The 24,191-nt window shown below is 40.1% G+C and overlaps 2 protein-coding genes across 5 annotated transcripts in view; one reads left to right on the top strand and one right to left on the bottom strand.

The window, feature by feature from the left end:
* Window positions 1–2,278, top strand: part of mettl5 (methyltransferase 5, N6-adenosine) — a 55,526-nt gene extending 53,248 nt beyond the window's left edge. For 3 of the 4 annotated variants that reach the window (XM_069935683.1, XM_069935684.1, XM_069935682.1), the window contains exon 7: window positions 1,719–2,278. In XM_069935683.1, the coding sequence (XP_069791784.1) occupies window positions 1,719–1,760 (42 nt within the window). In that variant the 3' untranslated portion in view covers window positions 1,761–2,278. The remainder of the gene's footprint in view (window positions 1–1,718) is intronic. The other variant, XR_011356783.1, reaches the window with a different exon arrangement.
* ssb (small RNA binding exonuclease protection factor La) lies at window positions 1,101–19,975 on the bottom strand. The gene is made up of 12 exons (XM_069935681.1): window positions 19,883–19,975; window positions 18,925–19,000; window positions 15,702–15,805; window positions 15,458–15,629; window positions 8,691–8,798; window positions 8,503–8,603; window positions 7,031–7,090; window positions 6,607–6,649; window positions 5,803–5,943; window positions 5,537–5,723; window positions 5,332–5,460; window positions 1,101–1,966 (listed from the first exon to the last, which is right to left on the bottom strand). The coding sequence occupies exons 2-12, from the start codon at window positions 18,988–18,990 to the stop codon at window positions 1,866–1,868; spliced, it is 1,212 nt and encodes a 403-aa protein (XP_069791782.1). The 5' UTR covers window positions 18,991–19,000; window positions 19,883–19,975; the 3' UTR covers window positions 1,101–1,865.
* Window positions 19,976–24,191: the final 4,216 nt, after the last annotated feature.

Here is a 24,191-nt window from a genome sequence, read left to right on the forward strand (position 1 = left end):
ATGGAGGGGGTAAAAAGTCCACGTCAGCTGCAGGCTCGTTTGTGGCTGACAAGTCCGATGCGGGACAGGCAGACACGATTGCAGCGGTTGCAGGGGAAAATTGGTTGGTTGGGGTTGGGTGTTGGGTTTTTCCTCCTTTGCCTTTTGTCAGTGAGGTAGGCTCTGCGGTCTTCTTCAAAGGAGGTTGCTGCCCGCCAAACTGTGAGGCGCCAAGATGCAGGGTTTGAGGTGTTATCAGCCCACTGGCGGTGGTCAATGTGGCAGGCACCAAGAGATTTCTTTAGGCAGTCCTTGTACCTTTTCTTTGGTGCACCTCTGTCACGGTGGCCAGTGGAGAGCTCGCCATATAACACGATCTTGGGAAGGCGATGGTCCTCCATTCTGGAGACGTGACCCATCCAGCGCAGCTGGATCTTCAGCAGCGTGGACTCGATGCTGTTGAGGGTTTAGTGCTCCATCAATTAGGAAAGTGGTCCATGGAATGGCTGAGTGATACATTTTGCATATAAAATCAAGACTGGACATCTACTGTGAATGAGAAGGCTTTGGGAATGTCAGTGAATGTAGACTGTCCTGAAAAGTAGCAACACTAGTAGTGTACTCAAGGCAGTATATGACATTAATACATGGAGGAAGAGGGTCATACACTGTGACAGTTGTACAAAACATTGTTTAGACTACACTTGTATGGGTAGTTCTGTTCACTATGTCATTAGCAAGGATACAATTGTTAGAAAATATTCACAAGGGTATTGCCTGTTCTGAAGGACTTGAGATACAGAGATTGGACAGACTCTGTAGTGAAGGAGGCTTAGGGGTGCCCTTAAGAAATTCAAAATCACCAGGGGCAGGCAGTCTTTCTCAGAGTAAGGGGTTCTAAAATTAGAAAGTACGGGTTTAAGGTGAGAGGAAATATTAAAAAGAGCAGTGGGTACATGGAACAAACTTGCCAGACAAACTTTGGACAAGCATGTGAATAGGAAAGATTGAGTGTCATGGGTCAAATACAGGCAACTGGAATTAGCTAGATAGGTCAGCTGGACCAAAGGGCTTCTATTCTGTATGTCTATGAAAGAGGAAAGACTCCCAAATAAATGAAGTGGCTTTGTAGTTCCTTTATTCTGTAAAGTACATACAAGGAACTTAAATCATGTACAAAAGTTGGTACAATTTCTAGATATATACACCCTACATGGCAATTCTTGTTAAATCACGCTCAATCTTCCTTCAGTGGCAAATTCTGAATACTACACACCAAGCAATTCACTAATCAGCAAACACATCCAGACCTCTATTTGATCTGAGAAATCTAGTTTAATTTGACTTGGTCTCTTACTCCAACAGTAGCACACAACCATATTTGCAACTCCTATCCCTTTCAAAGGGTAGCAAATTAATGCACATTTAGATTGTGAAATTATGTTCATATCTGATCCAATGAAGGATCATAGTAAACTTACTTCAAATCTACTGAACGTGTTGAAGCTTAAATTTGCATACAAGCGGTACAGCATTTTTTATAAATAACCTTTTAATACTAAGTATACAATAATTTGTTCCCAAGAGTAAACAATCCATACAAGGAAACTAATAAACTGCATCACACCAGAACAACATTTTAACAATTTTTTTAATATAAAAACATCCACACTTTAAAGCAGCATGCAATTAAGGCATCTGTAAATTTACATCAATTCACACTTTGTTTTAAATTGCAGGTCGACATTGAAGTGGACTTCATCCGGTTTTCAACGAAATAAACCCCATCCCTCAGACATTCAATGGATGCAATGTTGAGACAGCCAGAATTAAATGCAGTGAAAACTCTGGATGGGGCAGGTGGATAATTTTGATAGACCAGAATCTCATTGATCGCTAGATTCATTTTCAGTTTTCTGTAATTTTGCTGCAGGCTCATCCACAGATACAGTTTCTTCAAAGGTTCGCTTCTTTGGACTTGTAGCAGCTACATTAGATCAGGCAGTTTGGTTAGGTTAAAAACAGATTTTCGGTACAGATCAAGCATTTAAAACTAAATAGATGCTTCAAGTAAAAATAATCCTGTGTTTATGAAATACCAGAGCTCTCCTCTTACAATCAACTTTCATCCAACCATCTCCAGATTCAGTCAAAATTGTTCCAATGCAATCTGGGTTTACTCAGACCTTTAAATGAGAGTATATTCACCAAGAAAATATTGAATAGATGATGCATGTATTCAGTGGAATTTCCCACATTTGTGTAATGTGATACTAAATAACAGAATATTCCAACAGAAGCAGATGCTGGTTTTCTCTTGCAAATGTTTGGAGTAAGGCCAAAATTAATATTTAAGATTATAGTACATTTCAGATTATCTGAAACGCTCAGGACTGGACATGTATCAGTTAACTACATTTTTCAGATAACTGAGAAATGGCTTTAAGCAGCCCAGTAGTATCAACAGAATATTTGTAATAGCCGTCACCAATCCCCAACACCTCACCACTACTGTTGCCAGTGTTTCCTGGGAGCCCAAGGTCCCCACTCTGATCCCCAAGGCTGTCACTGAACCTGCCCTGGAGCCAGAGGTCCCTGCTCTGATCCCCGACAATTACCCACCACTGTCGTATGGCACTGCTGCCGCTACCCCACCCCCCCCGATCCAATGCCACTGAAAAATAAATCAGTGCCCCACCCCCGCAGTTATCTAAATGCCCCCTGATTAGATTTGTTCTGACGCCGACTCTGGGGTCAGTGGATATCCAAATACAATGGAAGGAAAAGAAATTGAAAAAGACAGGGGAGGGTTACCTGAAACGAGGACAATCTCCCCATGCTGGACCTGCCAACTTCCTCCAGTCGCTCACTGATGTTACCAAACTGGTGCTAACAGCACATCAGAGCCCCATATGAGCATGTTGGGTGAGCCCCTCCCCCCCATACCTGTGACGTCATGTGGCAGCCAAAAAATTTTGGATAACTGAGAATTTCAGTTACCGTAAACATTCGTATATAATGCGAAAAATTATACCCCCTTTTTCTTCTTAGAAAGGGGGAGGGGTGGGGAAAGAGTCACATTATACATGGGAGTAGAATTTTTTTTAACATTTTCTGCAACTCACAGGGTGGCTCGGGCAGCGGGGGGGGGGGGGGGCGGGGGTCACATGAAGCGCGTATTTTGCTGTTGCTCTAATTTCTATCCATGTTTTCTCCTGGAACGAAGAGAAAAACGCGGTGCTTATGATGCATCATTTAAGCTGAGAGTGATCAAGTACGCAGAAAGCAATAACAACTGTGCAGCCTCCAGAGAATTGGACATTGCTGAGAGTAATGTCAGGCTTTGGAGGAAGCAGAAATCAGAGATAGCCCAGTTGCCCATGACCAAATGTGCTCGTAGGGGAAAGCACACTCTGTATCAAGATCTGGAGAAGGCACTGGTTGACTGGGTAGAAAGGTGGAGAAAGGATGGCTAAATTGTCACCTGTTTCCATATATAGCTTCAAGCTTGGAAACTCCTGAAAGATAGCAAATATGGAGTGAGTGGCACATTCAAGGTGTCAAATGGTTGGTGTCAGAGGTTTAAGAGGCACTCCCTGGCCACATGACAGGGAACCAAGATATCATAGAAGCTTCCCAGTGACTTAGATGACAAGATAATTAGTTTTCACGATTAAGTTAAGGATGGAGCAAGACTTTGATATGAATAATATTGGCAATATGGATGAAATTCCCTTGTGTTTTGATATGCCTGGTAACAGAACTATAAACTAGGTAGTAAGATGGTTTATGTAAGGGCGACAGGTCATGAAAGGACCCATTTCATCATAGTTGTGCTGTTTAGCTGATGGGTCCAAGTTCCAGCCAATGGTGATCTTTAAGCACAAGACCACTGCAAAAGGAGAAAAGTTCCCACCAGGCATTCTTATACACTACCATCCCAAAGGGTGGATGGATGAAGAGGGTGTCAAACTGTGATTGGAGAAGGTGTGGAATAGAAGCTCTGGATCTCTTTTAAAGAAATAGCCAATGTTAGTGTGGGACCAGTTTCAAGCCCATCTGACAGAAGCGGTAAAGCAGCAGCTCAAGCGATTCAAGACACACCAAGCTGTTATTTCTGGTGGCTTGACAAGTGTACTGCAACCCCTTGATATCGTGCTTAATAAGCCATTTAAGGACCATGTTAGAAAAGATTGGATTTCCTGGATGGCCCAGACCAAGTGGAGAAAATAGCAGGGGGAAATCTCAAGAAACCAGGTCTATCCACTGTCGTTTCATGGGTGAAGCAGGCCTGGGATTCACTTCCAAGTAATATGGTCTCTCTGAGTTTTTTTTAAAGACAGGAATCAGCAACAAAATGGGTGGGACCGAAGATGATGTTTTATGGGCCGATGCAAGTACTACCACTACTTTAGACTATGAACAGGAATCTGAAGATGAAATAACAGGCACAACAGGCTGGGACACAGATGAGAAGATCCACAGAAGAATGGGATGCACTTTTTGGAGCATCTGATGACAATGTGTCTGATTTTGAAGAATTTTAAAATAATGTTTTTCTTTTTATTTACGTTTCTATTTTGAACAATAAATTGATTAAATTTATTATGACGATTTTGTAATTTCATTCAGCACAAAATGTTAGGAGAAATATTAGAGGATGCTTCTTCACTCAGAGAGTGGTGGCTGAATGGAATAATCTTCCAGAGGAAATAGTTGAGGCAGAGTCAATTCTTTCATTTAAGAGGAGGCTGGATATATACATGGATAAGAGGGGGTTAGAGGGTAATGGGCGGAGAATAGGTGGGGGGAGCTAGCGGAGTTGTTTGAGTAAACTGGCGTGGACTTGAAGGGCCGAGATGGCCTGTTTCCATAAACTGTTATATGGTTACAACAACTCTTTTCTTCGACAACCTGTCAAAGAGGCACTTCCATGATGATTTTGGGCCAATAAAAAAAAGTGGGGGGGGGGGTCGCATTAGGGGGTAAAAATTTTCCCACTTTTTCACCTCAAAAATGGGAGGGGGGGTGTCACATTGTACACAAATATTAATGTAAGTGTTTTTCAGATAATCAGAAACAATACTGTAATAGTCAACACTCTTTCCCAACCGTTACATGCAAGGTGGTTCTTCAGTTTACAGGAAATTCTACTGGTGAAAGTGGTGGGAATAACAAAACCCAATGTATATTTGAGACATTCATGTTGCTTTGATTACTCTGCAATCCTTCCTTTGGCTGTGAAGCAATGGAAGTTGTACCTATATCAGTTTACTCAAGTTGAGGTAGATGTATTTACCACATTAATAGAGTATTTTCAATTGTTGGTTTAATTGACATTTGCCAACTTACCAGTTTCTACAGTTTCCTCAATTCTCTTGTCGTCTTCATCCTTAAATGTTGTTTTCTTGCCTTGGAATTTCACCCTTTGTGGTCCACATCCTCCCTTGTTGCCTCTTCCTTTACCAAAACCTCTTCGAACTGCAAGTAAATAAGATGTTTTATTTTTTTTAAATCATTAAATAGAACTGGTCACAACCTCAGTTACAAACTTTACCTTTGTCCCTTTGTCTGTTAAGAGATTCCTGTTGATCTTCTATTATCTTCTTTAAAACTGATTTTTCCTCTTCACCGTCAATAGTTTCCCAGGTCACATCTTTACCTCTCAAATGCAATTTTCCATCATGAGCTGCTACTGCCTTTTCAAGTATTTCTTTTGCATTTGTTTTGAAAAGGATATTTCCCTGTAAATCACAATAAATATTTATAAATTATGTTCAAAGCAAAACTATCAATTTTTAACTTCTTTAAATGAAAACTTACCTCTTTAGCACCCCTTACAAAATCTATCCACTGTATTTCACCATGAGTGGAGAAAATTTCATGAATATCTTCCCTGCATGTTTGATCGGTCAAATCACCAGCAAACTTCAGCACACACCCAGTTCTTTCTTCATAAGATTTCTTTGAAGAGAAATATTTTATTTTCACTATAATGTTACAGAAGCTGAATAATGATCATTATGCCCATCTCCAACCCCCCCACATGCAGTTTTATTTTCTCTACCAGTTGTTTGAACACTAAAATTACCTTTCAGTATATTCCTCAAAGCTTTATTCTGGACAAAACTTTTATGTAGCTCTGAAGCTATTGCTTTGTAACTACTGGAGGGGCAATACACTAATCTGGTGTTAACTGAGCAGACACCATACAGAATTAGTTGAATTATCTGCATCAAGCTTGGCTGTGATCATTCTCCAGTGCAAAACCAAGAATCAGGAGTGAGTCAAGATTTCCCACTCCATTCCTCCAACTTCTGAATTCTGGAATACAAAATGTAGTGAGTGTACCTACCATTTCTGCCTGAAATGAGCTGGATCTACGTGGCTTTGTCATTTGTGGTACAAACTAATTCTAACTGGGAGAAATGTGTACTTAAAATATCAGATACAACCTAAAACTGATTATAAAAGCTTTCAAGTAGTTAATGCTTAAACAGAGGGAAAATTTCATAGTAGCTCAATTTATTCATAATTGAGATTAATTAATTAACATCTTTCCAAACAATTTGGTGAAATAATTTCAATGAATTTATATAATTTGTGTTTTTTCTACTTAAAACTCACCATTCCCAGCACATCTTGAGTATTTTTCTGCTGCTCTTTATCACTAATTGAGACAAAACAAATACTGCTTCAACCAAGGAAGTTTGTATTACACATAATTTGGCAAATCTAGCACACAACCTCAATCTTGCTGTACACCAATATCCAATTGCATTTTCACCATATTGCAAAGAAATGAAAAACTGAAGTAACATTACTCTAATAAATTGCACTTATTGCAAACAAAGTGTACTGAAATCTATTTTGTGTTTTCATTTTCCCTAGCCAAAAGCACCAATGTAGTCTGCTCAGGAAAACATGTATAAACAATGCCTTCAACTATTTCTAAAAACCAAGTTTCATAGTAAACATATTTATCCAGTGTTCCCCTCACATGAATTACAACCCACACAAGTACAAAATACAAACAGTTGAATTTACTTACATCTTCTTATTTTTTGCTTTATGCAGCTTCTCTTCAGCTTTTTTTTGAAAATATGCTTCTCTTCAAGAAGGAAAGAATAACATTAAGAAAACTGAAATGCTAAGTAATTCTGAACAATGTTTCTCAATCTCGTAGATGTGGGTATTTTGAAAAGCTCTTCTCCCTGAATTTAAGATATTTTAATCACTTACACTTTTACTGGAGAGATCAACAACCATGCCTCTCATATCTATTTAGAAAAAGTCAAAACATTTGCTAACTCCCTACCAATTAATTAAAATAAACATCTTACAGGCATACATCTTCCCACACCCCCGGTGAAGGAATTGCAGCTTTTCTCGTGAAATAGCCAAGGAGTTACAATCAATATTTGTCTTCTTGTCATATACAAGGGCAAAAAGTTCACAGTACACTGATTCAACCAAAAATCAATAATGCAGAATTTTGATTCCATTAACACCAAAACAATTTTAGCATAAAAACTATATTGGCAGTTGGGTCTTCAGCTGAAGACCCAACTGCGCTGGATGGGTCACGTCTCCAGAATGGAGGACCATCGCCTTCCCAAGATCGTGTTATATGACGAGCTCTCCACTGGCCACCAAGACAGAGGTGCACCAAAGAAGAGGTACAAGGACTGCTTAAAGAAATCTCTTGGTGCCTGCCACATTGACCACTACCAGTGGGCTGATATCGCCTCCAGCCATGCATCTTGGCACCTCACAGTTTGGCGGGCAGCAACCTCGTTTGAAGAAGACCACAGAGCCCACCTCACTGACAAAAGACAAAGGAGGAAAAACCCAACACCCAACCCCAACCAACCAATTTTCCCTTGCAACCGCGCCTGCCTGTCCCGCATCGGACTTGTCAGTCACCAACGAGCCTGCAGCAGACGTGGACATACCCCTCCATAAATCTTCGTCCGCGAAGCCAAGCCAAAGAAAGATATTGGCATAAAACCAAATGATATCCAAAAATTTGGTCAATCATAAATATTTCTTTAAGAGAATATATTCCACATTCATTTCTTTAATATGTTGAATTGAGAGCAGTTTGTATCTGGCCCTGAGCTAAGATATCCAGTTTGGCCCATTCAATTGGACAACTGACATAATCTTCATGGAAATAATATTAGTAATTTAAAAACATAATTTACAATTGTTTCTATTTGATTGATCAATGTTAAAAATGTTTCAATTGTTCTAAGCATCTCTGATCATCAGGTACATTTGATTACACTTTAATAAAAACTTTTGACAGCAATGCAAACTGACCTCTCACATTCAACTTAAATTTGAATCCCCCAAACCAGAGATTGGAGCATTTTATGCAAAATGAGCCAGACCATACTCTCTTTAGATTATTTTATACACTGACTGTGCTTTCAAATCAGGTTAATCCATCAAATTTATTTGGAAATGACCAAAAATACAATCTGTAAACAGTGAGCTCCAGCAAAACAAATAGCTTACTTGAAAAGTACGATCATTTCAGTTTCTTTATACTTCCAGCCTGGAGTTTCTACAAATTTTGTGGCAGAATCTAGACCGCCAAAGACGACAAATACCGACCCCTGTTGAAAAACAGTGGGAACAACCAATTATCTTTTTATTTATTTGGCTTTGGATATTTTGAGGTGAGAAAGGAGGAAAATACAGACCTTAAACTGTCTTTGCAGTGTTCTTCTCATTTGTATATTTTCCACAGGTCCATTTTCATCAAACCAGTCCTTAATCTCATCAAGTGTTGCACTTGTGGGAAAGCCTTTCTGTTTTGGGGAAGTTTTAAAAAGTAAACATATTTTGTAAACACAAAGTATACTTTTTTTAAAGCAACTACACAAAAGCATTTCCAAATTTAAGTATTTCTTGACAAAATTTCATTCTGAAATACAAGATATTACAAAACAAACACGATTGTAATGATTGAAGCCTAATGAAACTTTAAACTTGGTAATTATTTTTTTAATTAACCTAGCAGGAAAAGTTTAAATTACAAAATTATCCATCTTTTTGTCCAAAGAACAATTTTATACAGCCTTTCAACTTGCACCAATATTTCAATCTAATTTGAATGAAACATCAGTCTCATCTCCAATTAGGATATTGTAGTGGGCCGAGCAATTGCATGGTTAGATGGGTCAAATCGTCACCCCAGTCACTTCCGGAAGCCGGAGTACATGCCACTGGAAGTGGTTATTTTCCTGAAGCGCAGCGAGAGGAATTCAAACAATAAAGTCAATTACTAGTTCACCCTCACACCATGTAAACGTCTCGATTCCATAGTGCTGACATAGCAGATACTACAGCAATGACCCTGATGGTTCCATGTTTTTGGAATCCACCTTGAACACGACAGAATGTAGGATGCTACTACTGCTACAGTCGCAATGGCTGCGACCAACGTGGTGGATTTGCATTTGCCCAGGAATTGGGTGCAACTGGCTGAGTCAGTTCCACATCAGAGGAATCACCACCCTGTAAACTACCACCGCAGACAAAGTAAGTTCCTTCGTGGAAAATCCTCCCATGGAGAGCAAGTACAAGCAATTCTGGCATTTCCTCCTTGATTTTCTGGAACTCAGCCAGCACAAGCCTAAATATGCGATGCCTGGGTGATAGAAACTTCTTGGAGCTCATGCACGAAATGGTGGCCCGAGCAGATGGACACAGGAACAGTTTTCTTTGAGGCCCTGTTCCACTCCAAGCAACTGGTACACATTTCCTTGGAAGTTCTGACATGGATTTCAGCACCCCACATCTGGTAGCCAAGGAGAGACTTCCGTAACCTGCAACAGAGCTTGATTCACGTACAGTCCATCTACGCCATCAGCACCATCACTTCAGCAACTCTGCTGGGCCCCCCAGCAGTAGCCGCAGCCCAACCGCAACGAGTGCCTAGACAAACAGAGCAAATACAGCTTCTATCTCTGCAGATGGAGCCAAAACACCCAGCCGTGCATACACCACCCCCCCCACCACGTGCTTCTACCCCACCGCCAAACCAAACACAGCGACGGGAAATTGGCAGTTGGCACTCAAAGACCTACTCTACCTCAGGGGCCAGCGAACAAAGTTGGACTTCCTAATTGACATGGGTGCAGAGAGAAGCCTCATCCTACCGACATATTTCAAGACCAAACACAACCCCAAGGGACTTCCTCTACAAGTAGCCAACAGCTCCACCATTCCGAGTTATGGCACACGTCTGGTCACAATCCATTCCGCATATACAGTTTTCCAGTGAAGTGCAAAATCGCGGCTGTGGGACAGGCCTTACTCTCAGATTTCCCCCGGACACGTGAACATTTGGTGAACGTGACCAGATGCCGTTTGTTGAAAACTACCACGTTCTAGTCATACCCCCTTACTCTGCGGCAACATCCTTTTCTGCCATTAGAAATCCACATTTTGGACCGAAATGAGTATGCCTGCCTACTGGCCAAGTACCTGACCCTACTGGCACCAAATTTCCATGACCCCAGACTGCCACATGGCGTGGAACACCACATCAAGACCACCAGGCCTCCAGTGTATGCACGAGCACAGCACTTCCCACAAGAAAAACTCCAGCAGCCCAAGACAGAGTTCACCACCATGAAAGAGCAGGGAATCGTTTGCCGTTCAAACAACCCCTGGGCCTCCCCACTGCACATGGTACAGAAGAGTTCCAGTGGCTGGCACCTATGCAGCAACTACAGGCGACTGAACAATGCTGCAGTCCCAGATAGGTACCCTATCCCACGCGTCCAGGACTTCTCCATGAGGCTCCAGGGCTGCCGGATCTTTTCCAAGGTGATCCTAGTCAAGGGGTACCACCAGATTCCAGTGCATCCCAGCAACGTCTCCAAAACGGCTATCATCACACCCTTTGGCCTGGAGTTCCTTTGGGTACCATTCAGACAAAAGCTCAGCCCAGACGTTTCAGCAGCTTATGGACATGGTTGGCAGAGACCTCGACTTCATCTTTGTCTACCTGGATGACATCCTCATTGCCAGCCCCGATGCCAGCACACACAGAATGCACCTGACTCCCCTTTTCGACAGGTTGCAGCAGTTTAGACTCAGTGAACCCAACCAAGTGCCAGTTCAGCCTAGAGACAATCAATTTCCTGGGACACATATCACCCGAGAGGGAGTCAAACCACTACCTGACAAGGTAGAAGCACTTCCAGTACATGTTAGAAGGGCGGGCTTTCACCACCGACATACTCAGCAAGGTCTCAGACCTGTGGTCGACAAGATAGCAGCGTCACCGCTCTTACATTTCAGAGTTCAACATATCTGCCACGTTGCAGGCAAGTCCAACGTGGTGGCCAACACGTTATCCAGATCCACAATTGCCGCCACCTCAGGGGGCTCGATATCGCTCAGCAGGTCAAGGGCCAAATGGAGGATGCAGGCGTCCAGGCCTACCAGACTGCCATCACCAGCCTGAAGGTTAGCAATTTCTGCCCCTCACCGGGGGACCCGTCCTTACTGTGCAACATATTCACAGGCTTCCCTAGACCCATCCTACCCATGTCCTGGAATCAGCAGGTGTTCAACCAAATCCACGGCCTGTTCCACCCCCTCCAATAAGGTCCACAATCTGTCCAATAGGTTCGTGTGGCATGGCCTCTGCGGCGACGTGACCCTATGGGCTAAAACCCATTTGCAGTGCCAAGATACACCAAGGCCCCACATGCGACAGACTTGAACCAGAGCCTTATCATCAAGTTGAGTTGTACATTTCGGAGCCCCGACCCACATCATCTCGGACTGAGAGCCAGTTCACTTCCTCGCTCTGGGCTGACCTAACGAAGTTCTGCAGCAGCCAGTTGCACCACACCATGGCCTACCATCCTCAGACAAATGGCCTGGTCGAGCGTTTCCATCATCACCTGAAGGCAGCCCTAAAAGCTCAACTACAAGACCTGAATTAGATAGACAAACTCTCATGAGTGCTCTTAGGCATTCTGTGACAGATTATGTTGAGTTTGTATGTATATAGATATGTTTTTAGGAGATAAATTGGGGCAGGTTTTTTTAGTGTAACAAATCTCAATTAAAATACTGGAGCTCTGCTCAAGCCAGACAGGGCAGCTACTGGGGGCCTTTGCAAAAACTTTGGGGAGTGCCCAAGAGACTTCACTAATGGATTGTTGTTTTGAAAAGCAACAGATGAAAGATTGGAGTAGTTTGGAGCCACAGGCTGTCTGGGAGTGTAGCTTGCTGTTCTAAGAGGGTCATGTGGTTTTGTTTGAGAGAGAGAGAGAGACACACACAGCAGCAGCAGTTGGAACTAGAACATGACAAGCTAACAAGCTTGTGGAAAAAAACCCCCATTTGGAAGATAGATTGTGAGTGCTTAGTTCAGCCTGGTCAAAGTCCTCATGGTTCATGCAAGAGGAGAGGACTGGCTGCCTAATGTTTCGCTTGAAATAAGAGAAACAAAAAGGAACTCTGTGGTGACCTGAAAAAAAGAGGTCATCATCTGGAAAACCCTGATTGGGCAAGTTTCTTCAGCAAGATACTGACATGGGTGATTAAAAGGGACCAGTTTGTGTCCAGGGACAACGAATCTCTCTGAAAACCAACAAGAACCTTCCTGAGCAGTAACCATATACCTTTCAAGCACCAAAGCCTGGTGAACTTCATAAATGTTAAATTCTGTGCACAGCATAAGAATTACCTGCAACCAGTAAACTTGGAGGAATGAGAAGTGAGATTGGACTGTGGATCAAATAACTTTTCTAAACTTACATATTACATATATGTGCGCTTAGAATTAGAAGGGGGCTAAGTTAATCACAAGTTAAAGTTTGATCATGTTTTCATGTTTAAAGATAATTAAAAGCAACTTTTGTTTAAGTAACCTTTTGTCTTGGTGAATATCTATTGCTGGGTTTTGGGATCCCCTGGGCTCGTAACAATCCACACAGCACTACGGACCTACAGTCCATCAACTACATTTTTGTGCGGAGAGAACAGCAAGGAACACCCCTACATTGCCCCTTCGAAGGCCCATTCAAGGTTTTGCAGCAGGACAGTGTCGTTTTTACATTGGATATTGGCGGGCGACAGGACAGGTTTATGATCGACTGCCTCAAGGCATCACATCTGGACTCAGGTCAGCCTGTCCAGAACACCAGATCAGATGCAGAGGCCACCCATCCAAAGACTGTACAGTAACCTACTCAGAGAGCAATAGCAATTCTGGGGGGGTGGGGGAGAAGACAGCGTAGTAGGCCAAGCAACTGCGCGGTTAGACAGGCCGAATCACCGCCCCAGTCATCCAACTCAAAATGGCATTTGTTCCCCTTCACTCGAGGGGAAACCCACATGTTGCCCAGGGGACATCCCCGCTTCTGAGTGGCACACCACCGGTCAGAGAGTGACACCACGACCCGCTGACATCACTTCCAGAAGCTGGCGCACACGTCACTGGAAGTGGGAGTTTCCCTGCATGCAGCACAAGGAATTCAAACAATAAAGTCAGTTACTAGTTCACCCTCGCACTGTGTGGATGTCTCGATTCCGTAGCATTGCTGTAGTAGACGCTACAATATAATCCACTGTGAGCAATACACCAAACAGCCAGATTTCATTTGAATAGAAACACCAACAGACATCAGATACAAATATCACAGCACATTTTTAAAAGATCAGAACAACTTATTTTCTTTACAGAAAATGGTTTAAAAAAAATCACATGCTTTTCAAGTAAAAGTGTTTTGAAAGGCTGGTGATGAAACATATCAGCTCCTGTCTGAACAGTGACTTGGATACATTCCAGTTCCCCTATTTCACTGACTCTACACAAAGCCCAGGAACACCTGGACAGCAAAGATACATACATTAGTGTGCTCTTTATCAACTACAGTTCAGAATTTAACACCATCATCCCCTAAACAAAAAAAAATCAGCAAACTCCAAGACCTGGGAGACAACATGCCACAGTGAAATTGGATCATGGATTTCCTCACCTCCAGACCAGAATCAGTGAGGATTGGTAAGAACATCTCCATCTGTACCAGGGCACCACAAAGCTATATTCTTAGCCCCCTGTTCTATGCACTTTACACCCATGACTTTGTGACTCAGTATGACAATAACACCATCTACAAATTTGCTGACAATACCACTGTCGTGGGTTATATAAAGGTAGGGGGCTGAAAACTTGGCTGAATAGTGCAACAACAACCTTGCACTTAATGTCACCAAAACTAAGGAGCTGATTGTTGACTTCAGGAAAACCAGAGGTATACAATTAGGGATAAGAGGTGGAGAGGGTGAGCAAATTTAAGTCCTTGAGATTCCCTATCTCAGAGGATCTTTCCTGGATTCAACACACCAATGTGGATTCGGTTCGTTTGGTGGGCCTCACGAAATGACAACACTAGAACTTGCGCCCTGGTCAGACTATTTTATTCTGCAGAAATCTGCTCAATGCCTCAAAGATGCTCTCTCTATAAAGGCAGGCAAAGAGTCTGACCTTGTGTTTCATAGTTCTTTCTTTTGTTCAGTCTACACATGGGTCAGGTTACATTTGGCCCAATCAAAAGTTTACACAATACATTCATGTTACCCAGTACAATTAAATTGCTACATAAGATTGGTTCAAAATAAATTCCTATAGTTAGTCTTCTTGCTAATTGGTCCCTTTTGAATTGCCTCACTCACCTCACTAGAATGCTGCAAAATCTGGTTCTGTGTTCTTACTTGCTGTTAACCCCTTCCTTCCTCACCAATAGCATCATGGAATCATTAAGAAAGCACATCAGTGCCTCTACTTCCTCAGGAGTTTGCAGAGGTTTGGTATGACACCAGAAACCCTGGCAGATTTCTGCAGAGGTGAGTGAAAAGTGTGCTGACCAGCTGCATCACTGTCTGGTAGAAGATACCAATACCCCTGAGCATAAAGCCCTCCAAAAGGGAGTGGACACAGCCCAGGACATCACAGGCAAAACCCTCCCACTACTGAGTACATCCACAGGGAATGCTTCCATCAAGGAGTAGCAGCAATCATCAAGGATCCACACTACCCAGCACACGCTCGGTTCTCGCTGCTGCCACCAGGAAAGAGGTATAGGTGCCATAAGACTCACACCACCAGGTTCAGGAACAGCTGCTACCCTTCTACCATCAGACTCAACGACAAACTCAGATTCATTTGAGGACTCTTACTTGTGCATTTTGTTGATTTTCTTTTTGCTCTCTGTATTGCAGTTTAAAATCATTATCTGTTTACAGTTATTTTGTTTGTTTACATCTTACACTGCGTGGGTTTTTTTGTGCTACCAATTAGTGGTAATTCTCCCGCGCTCACAAGAAAAAGGAATCTCTGGGTGCTCATGCATGTACTGTGACAACAAATCTGAAAATTCATGATTAAAATCCACTAATTTTTTTTTTAAACCAAGTTAGATACATCAGGAATACTTACAACATACACAGATCTAGCTTTGATAGAGCTTTTATATTCCTCAAACTCGGGAAGAGGCTTGCTTGGAGAACGACGTATTTTGGATTTGTCTTCACTTATTTCTAGAAGTCCACTTTTGGATTTCTTGAGACCTTCTACTATTACAGTGAAATCTGTTGTTAGATGACTTAACCTGCAAGACATTTGCAAAATTCAGAGATCATTTATGTTACTACTTGCTTTAACTAATTAAAATTTTCCTTACCTGTTAAATTTAATCATGGTTTCCAGGGATACCCAGCCATCATCCAACTTGATCTGTTCTTTGAGAAATTTATCTCTTGGCAAATTGTGATCACCAAAGTAATACTGCACAAACACAAAGTATAGAAGCTGTCAAAATATATTTATTAAAAATGGGTTTTCCCCTTCTGCTACCTCAAAAAAAAAATGCCAAGACAAGTCTAAAATACTAAGTATTAAAACTTTTTTGTATTTAACCACATGAAACAACCTGGTCTGCGCACACAATTTAGCACTACTATGTGGAAAAGTTTGAATTTAAATTTTCCTACACAAGCAGCAAACTCAGTATTAAGAATGTTCACAAAGATTTGGAGTAACAAGTTGTAATCTAGAACCTAATCTGAACTCAACACTGTAGTTTAAAAGTGAAGTAGTAGTAGGAGATGTTAAAGGAATTAAATTTAAATTATAACTAAATATTTATCAAGTTAAATTTGTGCAAATTGCATTAACTATAGCGAGAAGTACATAGCTCTATCTTTGAAATCAGATACAAACTTGGGAATGGAAAGATGGCATGCTGAAGTTCGGCATTGTATACCACTTGAGAAAATAACATACAATTTACAAGATGAACATACATTTTTGAAAATAGAGCCATATTTACAAAAGGTGAGTTTAAATATTTATGTGAATTTTTGATATTTTATTTCTTCCAAGGTGTCTCTCTCTCTCTCTCTATATGTATATATTATATACACACAATATTATGGTAATAAAACTCCTGTTGAGCTCTGGTCCCTTTCTTTATCTCTCTTTCTTTCATTAGTATGGGATGTAGGGTCTGGGCAGATCTATATTTCTATCTTTTTTATATACCACTTGCAAAATGAACAAATTTATTGTGCCTTTAAATCTATAAATTAAAATATTTTTTAAAAACAGTAAAGTTGCAGTTGCAATTTTCTAATCAAAGGGAATGTGCCATAACAAGCAAAACAGAATTGCTGATTGATCTGAACCTATAGCTGAATCAAGTACATTTCTCCCAAGAATCAATTGACTTGCTATGAGCAATGACACTGATGAAATTTGAAATATTCACTTGTCTTCTACTCTCCTTCAGAACAGAAGTTTCAGACTTCCAAAATAAATTTGCTATATTCTAACTTCTGACCCCAATTGGGACTTCAAAATGGCTCAAAGCAGCAAAAAATGAAATGAAAAATGATGAAATAACATTTTATGATCATTCAACAGGTCATTTGTTCTCTCCACAGATGTATCTGACTTTTTAAAAGCATTTTGCTTTCACTTTTGAAGTATTATTTGACAACATCCCCATCAACTTGGCACAGCCACTGAATTAAATTGATTGAAATTTAAAGTAATAATCCACCATCTCCCAGTTAAGCCTTTATTAACACAGACCACAAAAAAAATTACAACACACAAAAATATAAAACTATACTAGAAAGTAATTTTTGGGTTTTAGTTTAGAAATTCAACAAATCCAACTACATGCAAACTTGATTCATCTATCAGGCTGGGAATAAATTTTATCCTTTATTTTTAATACAGCAGCAAAAATGCAGAAAACAAAATAATTATGTTCAAAGGTTGATCATAGAGAAAATAAAGAAAATACTGTTTTACTGGATGGAAGGAGGCAAGGTCAAGCGCTCAAAGATAAAAACTGGCAATATCAGTGGACATGAGAAGGGAAATAAATTACATTGGTAGTACAGAACCCCTTTTACATAGAACCTTCAAGACAGCTTTCCTCTGGCTTTTGTATGCTTCACCCATCTTCATGAATAGAGAAAAGGTGGATTGGCGGGTCTGTTCTGATCCTGCTTTCCTCTGCCAAGATGATGTCAGAGCAAGTTCAGTGTTGCTGCAAGTGGAACTGTCGGTGTACAGACTCAAATTTCTCAGATCACTTTTCCCTCTACTTGCAACATGTCCCTGTTCCTCTGCCCGCCATTTTTCTCACCATTTTAACACTAGTTTCAGTCAAGACAAGTGAACCAACCTCATGTGGGAGCTCATCATTAGTTGGATGTGACAACGGGGCTTTCATGAGACTGATCACCATGTCAGATTAATAATTATGTCAAGTGTAAAACTCACATTAAACTCCTTGTTTTTCAAAATTCAATTTTCTACACTTTCCCAGTAATACACTTTTACTACTGAGCTCACATATCTTATAAACTTGTTCCTTGAATATATTTTTGCGAAACTTTATCAAAGTTGTAATTAACTGAAATGGACCAAACAGGCTATCAATGGTCTGAAGGAGTCCTCATCTCCCTCGTGCCAATATTTTGTATTGCTTTATGTTACTAGATTGGATTGATCTCAGGAGGTACAGAGCAAAGTTTGTGGATTTCACTTTTGTCGTGACGAGCGTCGCTACTTTTAACAAGGTTCTGTTTGCTTCTATTGGCAGGAGAATCATTATGATACTGAATGTGGATCCCATTTAGAGTTAAATAGAGGCTTAAATACCATGATTTATTTGTTGATTAGGAAGAAAAATAAGTCTTTTTAAAAAATATTTGTGCTCCTTTTGAAACGTCTGCAGCAAAGCAGAAGTGTGCAGGGCAGTGCTGCTGTACTACACATCCCAATTCTTTTGCCCTGGGAAGCCAACTCGCTAATTTCTGCTACATAAAAGGACTCAAGCTTTTCAACATAAACACTGAAAAACACACAAAGTCAATAGGGCAAAAACTCCTCAGGTCTCAGCTCGGTTTTAGAAATACCTGTAAAATTTATAAGAAAACCTAGCATGTTGATGGAAAATATAATCGAGCAATGCTACACGCATGCCTTCAGAATCAAAACTAAAAAAATATTAACGGGGTGTTGATCAAAACAAACTCAATACTAACAAGGGGAGAAAAAGGAGCCCCACGTTTGGTACTCATCACAAGTTGCAAGCTCAGCCCAATCTATTGATGCCAATTAACATATAGTATTATCCACATTACTTTATCTCAATGATAGTAGAAAGTTTAAGTAACAGGAAGAAAAAACAAAATGAGCATAAGTCGCGAGCTGGAAAAGTAGCGATTTGCCTTACTAAATTCTAAGAGAATAAGAATTTAAACCTCTACCACTTGTGTGTAATAAATAGAACACTTTAAAAAATGAAATTTCTAACCAATATCTTTAGTGAGCCCTTTTCACATTTTTATCAAATCATCACCCAAAAGCAATAGAGTATGACATACTTCAATCTGTTCACATATTTTCTTCTCAAGGGGAGTCATTTCTTGCGTCACTCCGTTTTCTGTCATTTTGGCAAACCTACATGTGAAAATACATGCTAGAGAAAGGTTCATGTTTAAAATGAAGCCAATCCTACCCAAGTGATTTTTTTTCCCCCACACCAATTTTACTTGAGCAAAAACTGAGGAATTATATTGGGAAGTAAAGGGCATAACTTAACCCCTAAGATCCAAAATCTTGGTAATGACCAGACATGGCCAGAATCACTTTGCAATAATGAACGACTAAATTAATCAGTTGAGTGATTTCTTTCCATTTCATCTCAAAACGATTTTTTTAAAAAAATGGTTTCCCCATTTAGTTGGTCAACTCAACATTTTCTAACTACCCATATTAATACACACATCCACCCGGAAGACAAATTGGCCACACTTGACGAGGCCAGGACATTTGCTAGGACTGTACAAAGTTGATCATACACTAAAATTACTCAGCTTTACTTGCTGAGTAAATTTTAAGTTAGGCATTCTGCTTTTCAGTGCGGAAGAAGAGACATGCTCCCGGGCCCGCTGAATGACGCCTTAACTGCAGGCGAAACTAATTCGTGTCCCCCCCCCCAACCCCAACCCCACAATGTTCCAAATCAGGATCAGTGGATCCTTACACTTGAAAGACTTTTGTGATTTAAAAACAACCATTCACTTCCATTGTGATTTTCCGCCAGGCTCTGTTCAGCCGAGCCATGGCCGCCCAACCACGAGGTGGCCAGGCCGTCTCTGATCGCCAGGATGACTGGAGAAACCATCACCCGGGAGTGCACGAACTCTGGGCCTCGAGCTGAAGCCCAGCGACCGCTGCGCCGGGCCGGAGACTCCGAGACAGAGGAACAAGGCGACCGCCGCACGCATCTCTCTCTCTCTCACACACACACCAAAAAAAAATCCCCTCCGATGCCATTACCTGGCAAAGCAACCGCGCGAACTCAGCAACCTCCCGACCAGCGCGACGACTGAAAGCCTCCGCGACCCCGAATGACCCGACGCAATGACGGCGCCGAGCGTCGGCTTCGCGCATGCGCGCCACGTGCCATCTTCTTCCCCGCCCAGCCCCGCGGCGCGTCTGTGTCACGTGCCCTCAAGGCGCATCCGGTGCAAAGTCGCGCCGAATTCTGTCATCGCCGCGGTTGGAGGACGCAAAAGTGCTGGAGGAACTCGGCGATAGTCGCATCAGATTTTTCTCCTACCGCTGTGGGGTCAGTTTTACAGTGAGTAATAAATGAACCACGCAGTTTGATTCAAGATTCACAATTCTTGCGTTGTCATGTAATAAAACAGATGTGATAGTGCACGAAATTGCATTGAGTCTGCCTGAAGGCAAAGATTCACCAACAGCAGAAATCGCAGAGAAAAGGAAGCAAAAGAGAGTCCCCTCAGAGTCTCAAGTTTTTTTAAAAAGGCGAATTTACCTTTTATACTGTCGGACTCTGGCTTTACCCTCCCCTCAATTTGGTCTGTGTGTCGGCTGAGTCCAGCGTGCTCGTTGAATGAAGTGATAGGAGAAGGTATTCAGTTTATTACACAGCACAAGAATAAATCTGAACAGAGCTCAGGTTCAGTCCTTAGTTCATAGGACACCTGCTCGGTGAGCTATTCCCCAAGACTTGACCCTTACCGAAACTTCTGTTTACATAGATCAACATTGTTACATTGACCATGAGTTGGCTTTCTTTGATAAACTCCTTGCATAAAATTTATCTCAAGCAATTTCCTGCTCTGCACTTATCCTTGGTGTAGACCTCCTATCTTAATCCCCAAGGCCAGAACATTCTGTTGTTTTAATCAACACCTTCCATGTACCCTTATGACTCCTCATTCCTACGCAAGTGGTTTATTTATTTTATTTGTCTCTGACATTCTCAATCATGATACTCTTATCACTTATCCTTGCAATTCACTTATCTTCCTGGCCCTGGCCTGTTTCAGAATAAATCACTGTCCCTATAGTTCTTCCAACCTCATCCTGTCTAACTTCTCCTATCTGCTATCCTGTTACTCCCATGTGAGCTTTTGATGTTTTCTCTCCGGTCTAGTGCTTTACAATTAGCAGTGTAACCTTGGGGATGAAAGTATTCTCTCTCTTTGTATTTGGAGGCAGCAAATTCTACACATACTCTAATCAGCCAACTTTTTTACATATTGTGGCTGTTACTTAATTGCATTAATATTTCCCTTAAACAGTATAATTGAAGTAAATAGTAAATTGTTACATAGTAATGGATTAATGAATACATAATGAATAATACTTAGGCATATTTTCCATGATTACTTAACCCCTTGGTTCCAACAATATTGACGACCGAAAATGTGGATCGCACGGAGCTTTTATGCAGGGGTGATTCATGAGCCAGCTTCTGAAGCTGAAGGAGGTGGGGCGAGCAGTCGAGAAGCATCGCCCGCCCCTGTGACGTAAAACATAAGCGACGGTTAGGGAAAGCGGTCATTGGCATATGGGAACTCTTTGGGTAAGGAGAGCAGAGAGGTTTTTTTTTGAAACTTTATTTAAGATTTTATAACATGAATAAAATAGAAAGTTACAGTAAAAAGATTAAACATAAGATAATAAAAATTACAATACTACATCGGCAGACTAAATAAACTAAACCCCCCCCCCCAAATTAGTACACAACATTAATGACCTAGCTTAAAGTTAGTCTAACCCCACCCCCCAAAAATAAAGAGTGAAAGAGTGAAGAGTTAATAAAATGAACAATAATTATATAAAAAAAACCCTTACACAAAAAAAGATAAAACATAACAAATAAAGATACTAACATCAAAAAAAAGAAAAAAAAACTAAAATATCAAACTTAAAAACATATTTAAATCAAACTTAAATGCATATATTTAGCAGAGTCCACTTCAACCTATAAAAAGACATCCTGTCCTGAATTGAAAAAGATATCCTTTCCATGGTCAAACAGAACTTCATCTCCAAATACCACCTATCTAACGTTAATATATCTTTCCAAGTAAGAGCTATACATTTCTTGGCCACAGCTAAAGCTAAATAGATAAAAGAAATCTGATAATCTTGTAGGCCCAAATCAATTAATGATTGCATATTCCCTAATAAAAATATACCAGGATCTAATACAAGACAAATATATAAACTATTAAATATGGATTGAATACCCTTCCAAAACTGTTGCAATCGATCACAAAACCAAACAGTATGCAAAAAAGTATTAGCCGTCTGGTCACAACGAAAACAGCAATCCGACTTACTAAGACCAAACTTTTTTAGTTTCTCCAGTGTTAAATATAACTGATGTATAAAATTGTAATTAATCATCGCTAATCTAGCATTAACCAATTTCCTAATACTATTCTGACAAATTTCCATCCAAGCTTCTTCAGCTATTATAAAACCTAAATCTTTTTCCCATTTCAACTTAGCCTTATCCCAATCTTTTTTTACTATCAATTTCTTGTAAAATACAATACAAATCAGATATATATCCCTTTTGTGGTATTGAAAGTACATATTCCTCAAAATTAGAATCAGGCAATAAAATCATATGTCGACCACATATTTGTTTTACAAAAGATCTTAATTGATAATACACAAATACAGAGTTTCCACTAATACCGAATTTCCTTTGTAATTCATCAAAAGAACAAAAACATCCCTCAGAAAAACAATCGGATAAATTTTTTATTCCCTTCCTTTCCCACTGTTTCAAAATAATATTGGAGACTGTAAAAGGGACAAGTTGATTGTTATATAATGGCAATCGTCCAGACCATTTATTTTTGAGCCCCAATTTATTAAGTTTACTTGTCCATAAATTTAATAAATGCTTCAATATTGGGACATCATAAGTTCGTAATAAATTTTTATTCCATCGAAACAAAAACTCATGAGAAAATTTTTCTGAAATAACCGCCATTTCTATCTTTGCCCAACTGGGCGGATCATCCATATTCATTAATGCACTAAGAAATTTTAAATTGAGCTGCTTCATAATAATGTTGAAAATTCGGTAATCTTAAACCTCCAAATTGAAAATCCCACATCAGCTTCTCATCGCTACCCTCGGAAATTTTCCCTTCCATAAAAAGACTCTAATTGCTTTATATAGATCTTTAAAAAAACTTTTATTTAAAAAATAAGGAATTGATTGAAACAAATATTGTATTCGGGGAAAAATATTCATTTTTATAGTATTAATCCTCCCTAATAGACCCAAAGGCAAATCCTTCCACTTAATCAAATCTAATTTAATCCTTTTTATTAAAGGAAGATAATTAATTGAATATAAATCTTGAAATTCCATATTAACATTAATTCCTAAATATTTAATTTGTGTGGTCCACTTCAAATTTGTAATACTTTTATACATTGAATAATAATTTTTACAAATTGTTAAAATTTCACTTTTGGTCCAATTTACTTTATAACCAGATAACTGACCATAAATTTCTAAACATTCTTGAATTGCTGGTAAAGAAATACCCGGATCCACCAAATATAATAAAACATCACCAGCAAATAGATTAATTTTATATTCCTCATTCAAAACTCTCATGCCTTTAACATTTTCATTTTGACGTATTAATTGTGCCAAAGGCTCAATAACTATTGCAAATAAAGCAGGTGACAATGGGCATCCTTGTCTAGTAGACCTTGTTAAATTAAAAGATTCTGAAATCTGCCCATTGACAGCAATTCTGGCCTTCGGACTATTATATAATGCCTTTATCAATCCAATAAATGAAGAACCAAAACAAAATTTCTCAAGTACTTTAAACAAAAACTTCCATTCGACTCTATCAAAAGCCTTTTCTGCATCCAGCAAAACCACTATTGGATAATTCATCTGAGATTTAGATTTATTTATCAAAGTTATTAAATGCAAAATATTATTTGACGCATATCTATTTTTTATAAATCCCGTTTGATCACTATGTAGTATTTTAGGCAAATATTGAGCTAATCAATTAGCCATAGCTTTTGCTACAATTTTCTTTCTTTCTTCTTTCTTCTTTGGCTTGGCTTCGCGGACGAAGATTTATGGAGGGGGTAAAAAGTCCACGTCAGCTGCAGGCTCGTTTGTGGCTGACCAGTCCGATGCGGGACAGGCAGACACGATTGCAGCGGTTGCAAGGGAAAATTGGTTGGTTGGGGTTGGGTGTTGGGTTTTTCCTCCTTTGCCTTTTGTCAGTGAGGTGGGCTCTGCGGTCTTCTTCAAAGGAGGCTGCTGCCCGCC

The sequence above is a fragment of the Narcine bancroftii genome, chromosome 4 (genome assembly GCF_036971445.1).
Source record: "Narcine bancroftii isolate sNarBan1 chromosome 4, sNarBan1.hap1, whole genome shotgun sequence".
NCBI lineage: Eukaryota > Metazoa > Chordata > Chondrichthyes > Torpediniformes > Narcinidae > Narcine > Narcine bancroftii.

What these genes read in the sequence shown, in the direction of transcription:
- ssb (XM_069935681.1), bottom strand. Translation starts at nt 18,990, where the DNA reads ATGACAGAAAACGGAGTGACGCAAGAAATGACTCCCCTTGAGAAGAAA. An exon ending in AAAGCAAAAAATAAGAAGAT is followed by an intron (nt 6,650 to 7,030) that starts GTAAGTAAATTC and finishes TGTCTCAATTAG; the next exon opens with TGATAAAGAGCAGCAGAAAA. An exon ending in CTCAAGATGTGCTGGGAATG is followed by an intron (nt 5,944 to 6,606) that starts GTGAGTTTTAAG and finishes TTCTCTTCAAAG; the next exon opens with AAATCTTATGAAGAAAGAAC.